The sequence below is a fragment of the Palaemon carinicauda genome, chromosome 29, assembly GCF_036898095.1.
Source record: "Palaemon carinicauda isolate YSFRI2023 chromosome 29, ASM3689809v2, whole genome shotgun sequence".
Classification (NCBI taxonomy): domain Eukaryota; kingdom Metazoa; phylum Arthropoda; class Malacostraca; order Decapoda; family Palaemonidae; genus Palaemon; species Palaemon carinicauda.
Window position 1 is genome coordinate 71,148,708 of NC_090753.1, and position 12,500 is coordinate 71,161,207.

General features: G+C 35.6%; 1 protein-coding gene across 1 annotated transcript in view; it reads right to left on the minus strand.

Moving 5' to 3' along the window:
- Window positions 1–4,772, minus strand: part of LOC137622649 (uro-adherence factor A-like) — a 185,102-nt gene extending 180,330 nt beyond the window's left edge. Inside the window, exons 1-3 of the mRNA XM_068353247.1 lie at window positions 4,730–4,772; window positions 4,308–4,438; window positions 1,820–1,947 (exon numbers count right to left, since the gene is read on the minus strand). Coding sequence (XP_068209348.1) covers window positions 1,820–1,947; window positions 4,308–4,438; window positions 4,730–4,772 — 302 coding nt within the window. The remainder of the gene's footprint in view (window positions 1–1,819; window positions 1,948–4,307; window positions 4,439–4,729) is intronic.
- Between the last annotated feature and the right edge of the window lie 7,728 nt (window positions 4,773–12,500).

Genomic DNA, 12,500 nt, shown 5'->3' on the forward strand with positions numbered 1-12,500 from the left:
GTGGGTTTTCTCTCTCTCTCTCTCTCTCTCTCTCTCTCTCTCTCTCTCTCTCATTTTATAAATAGTAGTTCAGGATGCCAGAAAACTTCGAATCTTTCATTCATTATATAATCTTGTCTGTTAAGCCGTCTCATGATTCAGGTGGGTTTACTCTCTCTCTCTCTCTCTCTCTCTCTCTCTCTCTCTCTCTCTCTCTCATTTTATAAATAGTAGTTCAGGATGCCAGAAAACTTCGAATCTTTCATTCATTATATAATCTTGTCTGTTAAGCCGTCTCATGATTCAGGTGGGTTCTCTCTCTCTCTCTCTCTCTCTCTCTCTCTCTCTCTCTCTCTCATTTTATAAATAGTAGTTCAGGATGCCAGAAAACTTCGAATCTTTCATTCATTATATAATCTTGTCTGTTAAGCCGTCTCATGATTCAGGTGGGTTTACTCTCTCTCTCTCTCTCTCTCTCTCTCTCTCTCTCTCTCTCTCTCTCTCTCTCATTTTATAAATAGTAGTTCAGGATGCCAGAAAACTTCGAATCTTTCATTCATTATATAATCTTGTCTGTTAAGCCGTCTCATGATTCAGGTGGGTTTTCTCTCTCTCTCTCTCTCTCTCTCTCTCTCTCTCTCTCTCTCTCTCTCTCATTTTATAAATAGTAGTTCAGGATGCCAGAAAACTTCAAATTATTATTGCATTATAAAATGTAAAGCAGATAAAGGAATTTGTAAGATTACCATAAACGGATAAAAATTCTAATATTTTTCTTATTTATAAATAAACACTTTTCTATCCGTGTAGACACCTCAGTGTTATATATGTAATAGATGGATAGGTTTGCTTAAAGCAAATGGGTGTTACAGACTAACACACACACACACAAACAAAGCCACTCCAACACATTCTAAAAAAAAAAAAAAAAAAAGACACCTCACACATCTCGAACTGTCGACCTAAACACGCCAGGACTCCTCCCTGTTGGGAGGAAGGACGCTGGTGACTGGTACAACATAGGAAGATACGCTACCGGGGTCTAAGCGATGCCAGGCAGGGCAGCCGATCGGGACTACGGCCTACCCCAATGCCAAAGTAAAATTCCTTCAAAATAAGAAGGCAACCATGCTTACCCCAATACAATAATGGGAAACAGACACGTCAATAGAAGAAGAAGAAGAAGAAGAAGAAGAAGAAGAAGAAAAAGAAGAAAAAAGATGATATGAATAATCTCGAATATTAAATTATTACCAAAATATATTTTAAAAATGCTATGACCATGACAAGTACATACACTAATGACAATTCACTATCCAGCAACATTTAGTTTACAAAATATATTTTAGTAACATTTATCAGGCAAATATATTTCCATATATATTTTTCAAAATATTGATATTCATGAATAATGAATATATTCTATTAGTATTTTATGAATATACTATAAGTCTTTTATACAATATATCACCAGAATTTCTTTGCTAAGAGGTATATTTTCAATATGCATTATTATCTTCGCCAAATTCTTTGGGAAGGTTATGTTTTGATAGGCGTGTAATTGTTTGCATGTCTGTCTGTGTGTTTGTGATTCGTATAAATCAAAAACTATTTGACCGAGTCTCATGAAATTTAGTGGTATAATTGGCCATGATCCATGGACAATTTGATTAAATTTTGGGAGTGATTAGGTCAAAGGTCAAGGTCAAGGTCATGAAAATTGTAAAAAAAGTCGTTTTACCATATTGTGGTCAATTTTTATCTGATATGCATGTTACTAGTGGCAAAATGTGCATTATTCAATTGCCCGTTCTAATACTTTACATCCTTTAATATTTACCTTCGTAATATCAAAGCGTTGCGGTGGCCGATGTGATAACGTCCCTGACTGGTGATCGCCAGACTGGAGTTCGTGTCCCACTCAAATTCTTTAGTTTCTTTGTTCGCTGCAACCTCACCATCCTTGAGCTACAGAATGGGGGTTTGGGGAACCTATAGATCTATCTGCTGAGTCATCAGCAGCCATTGCCTGGCCCTCCTTCGTCCTAGCTTGGGTGGAAAGGGGGCTTTGGCACTGATTCTATGTATTTATGATCAGTCTCTAGGGCATTGTCCTGCTCGATAGGGCAGGGGGCTTGGGCACTGATCATATATATATACATGGTCAGTCTCTAGGGCATTGTCCTGCTTGATAGGGCAAGGGGCTAGGGCACTGATCATATATATATATATATATATATATGCATGGTCAGTCTCTAGGGCATTGTCCTGCTCGATAGGGCAGGGGGCTTGGGTACTGATCATATATATATACATGGTCAGTCTCTAGGGCATTGTCCTGCTTGATAGGGCAAGGGGCTAGGGCACTGAAGATATATATATATATATATATATATATATATGGTTAGTCTCTAGGGCATTGTCCTGCTCGATAGGGCAATGCCACAGTCCCTTGCCTCTGCCATTCATGAGCGGCCTTTAAACCTTTAAAGGCATTTTCCTTTTGTCCACTTAAATACTTAATCCCATCACTCTCTCGTTAACTGAATGAATCTTAAATCGAACCTATTAAAACTATCAATGCATCATTAAGGAAAAGTCGTCTCTTCGAAAAGCCTGTATATAAATAGCTATTTCATTTGAGCGTCAGCTTTAATATACCGATTATATATCTGAATGACATCTACTTTAAAACCCTCTTTTCTTGAGTGCGTGATTATAAAACTACTCTTAAGATAACCTTTTACCCCCAAGGTAAGGTTAAATTTAGAGCACATTTTGCTAAGGTTGAATTTAGAGCACATTTTGCTAAGGTTAAATTTAGAGCACATTTTGCTAAGGTTAAATTTAGAGCACATTTTGATAAGGTTAAATTTAGAGCCCATTTTGCTAAGGTTAAATTTAGAGCACATTTTGCTAAGGTTAAATTTACAGCACATTTTGCTAAGGTTAAATTTAGAGCCCATTTTGCTATATATCTTTTTTAAATTGCTCTCACAGCCTTAATTTTTGTCATAGAGAGGTCAGGTTGGTCTCATTCTTTTGGAAAATGCATGAAGTTTCTCATAGAATTATAAAAAAATATGCAACAATGTGTAAATAACAGTGTTTTGCAAGAACGTACCGGTGCGTCCTTTGGGCGTGAAAAGGGTATAAAGGTTTTAAAGGTTTAAAGACCGCTCATGAATGACAGAGGCAAGGGACAGTGACATTGCCCTATCAAGCAGGACAATGCTCTAGAGACTGGCCACATTGACATATGACCAGCGACCAAGCCCCTCTCCACCCAAGCTAGGAACAAGGAGGTCAAGGCAATGGCTACTGATGACTCAGAAGATAGACCTATAGGCTCCCCTAAACCCGCCCTCCTTAGCTCACAAGGATGGTGAGGTTGCAGCGACCAAAGATACTAACGAGTCTGAGCGGGACTCGAACCCCAGTCGGCCTCTGATATGATATCGGATTGAAAACATAGACAATAACTGTATAAACCTATTATCATATTTGTGAATGATTTTGAAACACTTTTATTCAGATATGTACTTTTAAAACCATCCTTTCTATAGAGTAAAGCAACATACATGTGGTCTTTCTATGCCAGTCTATACCAGCTAATTTTCGTAGCTCGTCAATCCATCGTCTTCTCTTCCCTCCCCTGCTTCGTTTGCAATCTCTATGGACCCATTCACACACACACACACACACACACACACACACATATATATATATATATATATATATACATATATATATATAGACCCATTCTCTTATCTTACATGTATATATATATATATATATATATATACATATGTAAATATATATAAACATATATATATATATATATATATATATAATTTTTATATATATGTAAATATATATAAATATATATATATATATATATATAGATAGATAGATAGATAGATATCATATATATATACATTATATATATATATTATATATATATAAACATAAACACATTTAGACGAATACGAACGTCCAATTTCTACCCTTATTTCTACCGACGATAAGGTTCGAATCCTTGGCCGTGCTGAAGTACTTTTCAAAGAAGAAATTTCTACATGGGTCTCTGATCCCGTGGCAAGAGCAAAATCAATATTAAAAAATAGTTATATATATATATATATATATATATATATATTAAGCAAAGCCTTCATATTAATAAGAAGATATTATTGCCTTATTTGGTTAGACAATAACGAATAAAGAATGTAGTATTATACTTGATTTCAGATCTACTAAGGAGAGAGAGAGAGAGAGAGAGAGAGAGAGAGAGAGAGAGAGAGAGCATATATATCAAAAAGATTTACCTGATTTTGAGACATTTCCAATCGACCGTCATAATCCGTATATTGAGGAGTTTCCCCTCCATTCACGGTCCTCCTCCCTCCTCCTCCTCCTCCTCCTCCTCCTCCTCCTCCTCTTCCTCCTCCTCCTCCTCCTCCTCCCCCCAAGAGTCCAGCATATAAGGGACACGATGACAGTAGTGATGGGACGGTTTATGATCCCAAGGACCTGGTTTCTTCCAGAGTTACAGCAGCACAATAGAGCGACTCCAAAGAGGATAAAAGGAGGGCTAGAAAGGACCTGGGAGGGGCTAACCCCTCCCCCCCCCCAGTCGGGGGGGGGGGGTGGAGGTAGGGGGGGCTTGTGAAAAGGATAAAACGAAATATAACAGGGAGGTGGGCCAGGGCTACCCGCGGAGTCCAGGAGGATTTTTTCATCGTCTTACCTTTGTCCCATCTGAAGGATTTCCGTTTGCAGAAGGTTTTCATCCTTTAATAAGGGAATTACTTCCAATGTTCATCCTTTAATAAGGGAATTCATTCCAATGTTCATCCTTTAATAAAGGAATTACTTCCAATGTTCATACTTTAATAAGGGAATTAATTCCAATTTTCATCCTTTATTAAGGGAATTACTTCCAATGTTCATACTTTAATGAGAATTAATTCCAATTTTCATCCTTTATTAAGAGAATTACTTCCAATGTTCATACTTTAATAAGGGAATTAATTCCAATTTTCATCCTTTAAAAAAGGAATAAATTCCAATGTTCATACTTTAATAAGGGAATTAATTCCAATTTTCATCCTTTAAAAAGGGAATTAATTCCAATGTTCATACTTTAATAAGGGAATTAATTCCAATTTTCGTTTTTTATAAAGGATTTCCAATGTTCATCCGTTAATAAGGGAATTAATTCCAATTTTCACCCTTTACAAAGGGAATTAATTCCAATGTTCATACTTTAATAAAGGAATCAATTTCAATTTTCATCCTTTAAAAAGGGAATTAATTCAAATGTTCATGCTATGATAAGGGAATTATTTCCAATTTTCATTCTTTAAAAAGGGAATTAATTATAATGTTCATGCTTTAATAAGGGAATTAATTCCAATTTTCGTCTTTTAACAAAGGAATTATTTCCAATGTTCATACTTTAATAAGGGAATTACTTCCAATGTTCATACTTTAATAAGGGAATCAATTACCATTTTCATCCTTTAATAAAGAAATTCCAATTTTTACTCTTTAAAAGGGGAATTAATTCCAATTTTCATACTTTAATAAGGGAATTATCTCCAATTTTCATACTTTAATAAAGGAATTACTTCCAATTTTCATCCTTTAATAAGGAAATTACTTCCAATATTCACCCTTTAATAAAAGGAATTACTTCTAATTTTCATCCTTTAATAAAGGAATTACTTCCAATTTTCATCCGTTCATAAGGGAATTACTTCTAATTTTCATCCTTTAATAAGGAAATTACTTCCAATATTCACCCTTTAATAAAAGGAATTACTTCTAATTTTCATCCTTTAATAAAGGAATTACTTCCAATTTTCATCCGTTCATAAGGGAATTACTTCTAATTTTCATCCTTTAATAAGGAAATTACTTCCAATATTCACCCTTTAATAAAAGGAATTACTTCTAATTTTCATCCTTTAATAAAGGAATTACTTCCAATTTTCATCCGTTCATAAGGGAATTACTTCTAATTTTCATCCTTTAATAAGGAAATTACTTCCAATATTCACCCTTTAATAAAAGGAATTACTTCTAATTTTCATCCTTTAATAAAGGAATTACTTCCAATTTTCATCCGTTCATAAGGGAATTACTTCTAATTTTCATCCTTTAATAAGGAAATTACTTCCAATATTCACCCTTTAATAAAAGGAATTACTTCTAATTTTCATCCTTTAATAAAGGAATTACTTCCAATTTTCATCCGTTCATAAGGGAATTACTTCTAATTTTCATCCTTTAATATGGTATTTACTTTCAATTTTCATTCTTTGATAAAGGAATTACTTCCAATTTTTATCTGTTAATAAGGGAATATCTTACAATTTTTATCTATTAATAAGGGAATATCTTGCAATCTTTATCTGTTAATAAGGGAATATCTTACAATTTTTATCTGTTAATAAGGGAATATCTTACAATTTTTATCTGTTAATAAGGGAATACCTTACAATTTGCACCCTTTAATAAGAGAATTATTTCCATTTTCATACTTTATTGCGGCAATTACTTCCAAATTTCACCCTTTAAGGGAATTACTTCCCATTTTCACCCTTTAATGAAATTACTTCCCATTTTCCTCCTTTAATAAGGGCATTACCTCCTATTTTCATACTTTAATAAGGCAATTACTTCCAATTTTCATCTTTTAATAAGGGAATTGCTTAAAATTTTCCTCCTTTAATAAGGAAATTACTTCCAATTTACATTATTTAATAAGGGATTCACCTAAAATTTCCATAATTTGATAAAGGAATTACTCCCAACATGCACCCTTTAACAAGGGAATTACCTCCCAAGTTCAACCTCTAACAAGGAAATTACTTCTAAATTTTACCCTTGAATAAGGGAATTACTTCCCATTTTCAACCTTTAACAAAGAAATTACTTCTAAATTTTACCCTTAAATAAGGGAATTACTTCCAAATTTCATCCTCAGAGAATTTTTTCCAATTTTCATCCTTAGTATAGGCTGCCCTGCCTGACATCCCTTAGACCCCGGTAGCGTATGCTCCTGTGTTGTACCAGTCACCATCGTCCTTTCTCCCAGCAGCGAGGAGTCCTGCGTGTCTCAGAGAATTTCTTCCCATTTTCATCCTTAATATGGGCTGCCCTGCCTGACATCACTTAGACTGTGGTAGCATATGCTCCTGCGTTGTACCAGTCACCATCGTCCTTTCTCCCAGCAGCGAGGAGTCCTGCGTGTCTCAGAGAATTTCTTCCCATTTTCATCCTTAGTATGGGCTGCCCTGCCTGACATCACTTAGACCGCGGTAGCATATGCTCCTGCGTTGTACCAGTCACCATCGTCCTTTCTCCCAGCAGCGAGGAGTCCTGCGTGTCTCAGAGAATTTCTTCCCATTTTCATCCTTAATATGGGCTGCCCTGCCTGACATCACTTAGACCGCGGCAGCATATGCTCCTGCGTTGTACCAGTCACCATCGTCCTTCCTCCCACCAGCGAGGAGTCCTGGCGTGGTTAACTCGACAGTTCAGGACGTGTGAAGTGTCTGTTATGTTTTAGGTTTTGGAGTGGTTTTGTTTGCATTACACCCCACCAGACCTATGGTCTTGTACCAACCGTGTGTCACACGATCGTATATAGTTCATTTTGTGTATATATTATGCTTGTATCTTCGCTCTTCCCTCGTACCAAAAAAGGGCCTGAATAAACATGTCTGTTTTTCTCACCGGTAACAGTGTCGATTTTGAACATGAAATTTCTTGTTGCCTTGAGACCTTCTCTCGGCCCGTCACAGTCTTCCAAAATCAAATCAATCGTTCTAAATATGTTACCACAAAATTTATCTTCGCTCTTCCCTCGCACTAAAAAGAGCCTGAATAAACATGTCTGTTTTTCTCACCGGTAACAGTGTCGATTTTGAACATGAAATTTCTTGTTGCCTTGAGACCTTCTCTCGGCCCGTCACAGTCTTCCAAAATCAAATCAATCGTTCTAAATATGTGTTACCACAAAATTTTTCTTCGCTCTTCCCTCGCACTAAAAAGAGCCTGAATAAACATGTCAGTTTTTCTCACCGGTAACAGTGTCGATTTCGAACATGAAATTTCTTGTTGCCTTGAGACCTTCTCTCGGCCCGTCACAGTCTTCCAAAATCAAATCAATCGTTCTAAATATGTGTTACCACAAAATTTATCTTCGCTCTTCCCTCGCACTAAAAAGAGCCTGAATAAACATGTCAGTTTTTCTCACCGGTAGCAGTGTTGATTTCGAACATGAAATTTCTTGTTGCCTTGAGACCTTCTCTCGGCCCGTCACAGTCTTCCGAAATCAAATCAATCGTTCTAAATATGTGTTACCACAAAATTTATCTTCGCTCTTCCCTCGCACTAAAAAGAGCCTGAATAAACATGTCTGTTTTTCTCACCGGTAACAGTGTCGATTTTGAACATGAAATTTCTTGTTGCCTTGAGACCTTCTCTCGGCCCGTCACAGTCTTCTAAAATCAAATCAATCGTTCTAAATATGTGTTACCACAAAATTTATCTTCGCTCTTCCCTCGCACTAAAAAGAGCCTGAATAAACATGTCTGTTTTTCTCACCGGTAACAGTGTCGATTTTGAACATGAAATTTCTTGTTGCCTTGAGACCTTCTCTCGGCCCGTCACAGTCTTCCAAAATCAAATCACTCGTTCTAAATATGTTACCACAGCATTCCTAAATTCCAGAATGAGAATCCGGATTTGCAAACGATGTGGAAATACCGTGGGTTATGGGGTGGAAATAGAAGTCTAACAGCAAAATCTAATATACCAGGAATCTCAAATGAAACTGGAAATCAATCAATCACTAATCACAATAATAAGGTCACTAATCTCACTGATGAGGTCATTAATCTCACTGATAAGGTCATTAATCTCACTGATACGGTCTCTAATCTCACTAATTTCATTGATAAGGTCACTAATCTCATTGATAAGGTCATTAATCTCACCAATAAGGTCATTAGTCTCACTGATAAGGTCATTAATCTCACTGATACGGTCTCTAATCTCACTAATTTCATTGATAAGGTCACTAATCTCATTGATAAGGTCATTAATCTCACCGATAAGGTCATTAATCTCACCGATAAGGTCATTAATCTCACCGATAAGGTCATTAATCTCACTGATACGGTCTCTAATCTCACTAATTTCATTGATAAGGTCACTAATCTCAATGATAAGGTCATTAATCTCACCGATAAGGTCATTAATCTCACTGATAAGGTCATTAATCTCACTGATACGGTCTCTAATCTCACTAATTTCATTGATAAGGTCATTAATCTCAATGATAAGGTCATTAATCTCACTGATAAGGTCATTAATCTCACTGATACGGTCTCTAATCTCACTAATTTCATTGATAAGGTCACTAATCTCAATGATAAGGTCATTAATCTCAATGATAAGGCCATTAATCTCACTGATAAGGTCATTAATCTCACCAATAAGGTCACTAATTTCATTGATGATGTCTCTAATCTCACGAGTAAACAATAATTTCATGGAACAGGTCACCCCTCTCGCAAAGTTCGTGCCAATATCTTCAAAAATAGTTATACAGATCTAGTTCTACAGCTTCCAGAAAGCCTTCATAGGGGTATTTCAGGCGACTTCCGTTTTATTCCTATGCAGATTATGATTAATATCAATTACATTAATTCTTGTTGATTTCATCAGTTAATTTTCATGAATTTATTACAATTTATCACCATCATCATCCTATCTACTCCTACGCCTATTGACGCAAAGCATCTCGGTTAGATTTCGCCAGTCGTCTCTATCTTGAGCTTTAAATGCAATACTTCTCCATTCATCATCTCCTACGCCTACTGACGCAAAGCATCTCGGTTAGATTTCGCCAGTCGTCCCTTATCTTGAGCTTTTAATTCAATACTTCTCCATTCATCATCTCCTACGCCTATTGACGCAAAGGATCTCGGTTAGATTTCCCCAGTCGTCTCTATCTTGAGCTTTTAATTCAATACTCCATTCATCATCATCTACTTCACTTATAGTCCTCAGCCATGTAGGCCTGGGTCTCCAACTCATCTAGTCCCTGGTAAAGACAATATAAATGTTTGGTTAACTAATCTCTCTTGAGGAGTGCGACAAACATGTCCAAACCATCTCCATTTATCCTTCACCATGATCACATCCTCATCCACACATGGTACTCGAACAATCTCTATAGTTTCACTGGAGTAATTCAGGTGATTTCCTATGCAGATTATAATTAATATCAATTACATTAATTCATGTTTATTTCATCGACTCTTTCATTATTTCAATTCATAACCTCCAAAATTTTAAATGGCGTTTACTTCCCTTCCCTAAACGATAAGGAGCTCTTCTAGGAGAAAGACACTCCAAAATCAAACCATTGTTCTCTAGTCTTGGATAGTGCCATAACCTCTGTACCATGGTCTCCCACTGTCTTGTGTTAGAGTTCTCTTGCTTGACGGTACTCACAGGCACACTTTTCTATCTAATTTCTCTTCCAGTTGTTTTGTTAAAGTTTTATTAGTTTATACAGGATATATATATTTTAATGTTGTTACTGTTCTTGGAATATTTTATTTTTCCTTGTTTCCTTTCCTCACTGGGGTATTTTCCGCGCTGGGGCCCCTAGGCTTATAGCATCGTGCTTTTCCAACTAGGGTTATAGCTTAGTAAGTAATAATAATAATAATAATAATAATAATAATAATAATAATAATAATAATAAACTTTCCTCAAAACTTACTTTATCCTTATCTATATATTTAATCTTTCACTTAAGGAGTTCATTTGTTCTATTTCTATCTCTATTCATCTACCAAAGTTTAACACAATACATCTAAATTTCCAAAGAATTTTTTACCTTCGGCATCTATCTTCCATTCCTTATTTTCTCTCAATTCGAGTCTAACCTTCCACACGTTTATACACGTGTGCTACAATGCCGGATTTTAGACTGGCCAGACAGTACTACATTGGGTCTTTCTCTCTGGTTACGGTTCTTTCCCTTTGCCTACACAGACACCAAATAGTCTGGCCTATTCTTTACAGATTCTTTTCTGTCCTCATACACCTGACAACACTGAGATTACCAAACAATTCTTCTTCACTCAAGTGGTTAACTACTGCACTGTAATTGTTCAGTGGCCACTTTCCTCTTGGTAAGGGTAGAAGAGGCTCTTTAGCTATGGTAAGTAGCTCTTCTAGGAGAAGGACACTCCAAAATCAAACCATGGTTCTCTAGCCTTGGGTAGTGCCATAGCCTCTGTACCATGGTCTTCCACTGTCTTGGGCTAGAGTTCTCTTGCTTGAGGGTACACTCGGGCACACTGTTCTATCTAGCTTCTCTTCCTCTTGTTTTGTTAAGTTTTTATAGTTTATATAGGAGATATTTATTTCAATATTTTAACTGATCTTAAAACATTTTATCTTTTCTTGTTTCCTTTCCTCACTGAGCTATTTTCCCTGTTGGGGCCCCTGGGCTTATAGCATCCTGCTTTTCCAACTAGGGTTTTAGCTTAGCATTTAATAATAATAAAAATAATAATAATAATAATCATCATTATCATTACCATTGTCATTGTCATTGTCGTTGTTGTTGTTGTTTTAACCTTTCCTCCAGAAACACTATCTCATCAATCATTTCAGCTTTCTCCTAAAATTGTACTATTTGTGCATCATTTTTTTTTTATTTCTCTAAACAATCTTTCCAATCCTTTAAAAACATTTTGTCTTCTCCGCGTATCTTTACTTCCTACTGTTTACTTAAATACACACACACACATATACATATATATATATATATATATATATATATATATATATATATATATATATATATATATATATATATATATATATATATATATATATATATATATATATACATAGAGATAGATAGATGGATAGATATATATCTATATTTTTATATATATATATATATATATATATATAATATATATATATATATAATATATATATATATATATATATATATATATATATATATATATATATATATATATATATATATATCAAATGGATATATAACCCCGCCAATCTCTCTCTCTCTCTCTCTCTCTCTCTCTCTCTCTCTCTCTCTCTCTCTCTCTCAGGAATCCGTCAGCGAGTCGCCACCACTCTGACCTAATCCGGAAAAGCGGAGACAGAGCTCCGCAAGACCAGCTACCGTCGTCCAGTTGACCGGAATGAGGCCGGATACGTAAGAGTTGAAGAATTCTCTAATATCCGGATTACGATGGCTGATTGAAGGGAGGGGGGGAGCTTAAAAAGCCCACAATTTCCTATTTCTTCCAGACTAGAAATGGGATAAGAAACGTCCTGTTATATGGAGGGAAAAATGTGATTTCATAAATGTTTCTCAAGGAGATAATGGGGATAAGAAACGTTCTGTTATATGGATGGAAAAATGTGATTTCATAAATGTTTCTCCAGGA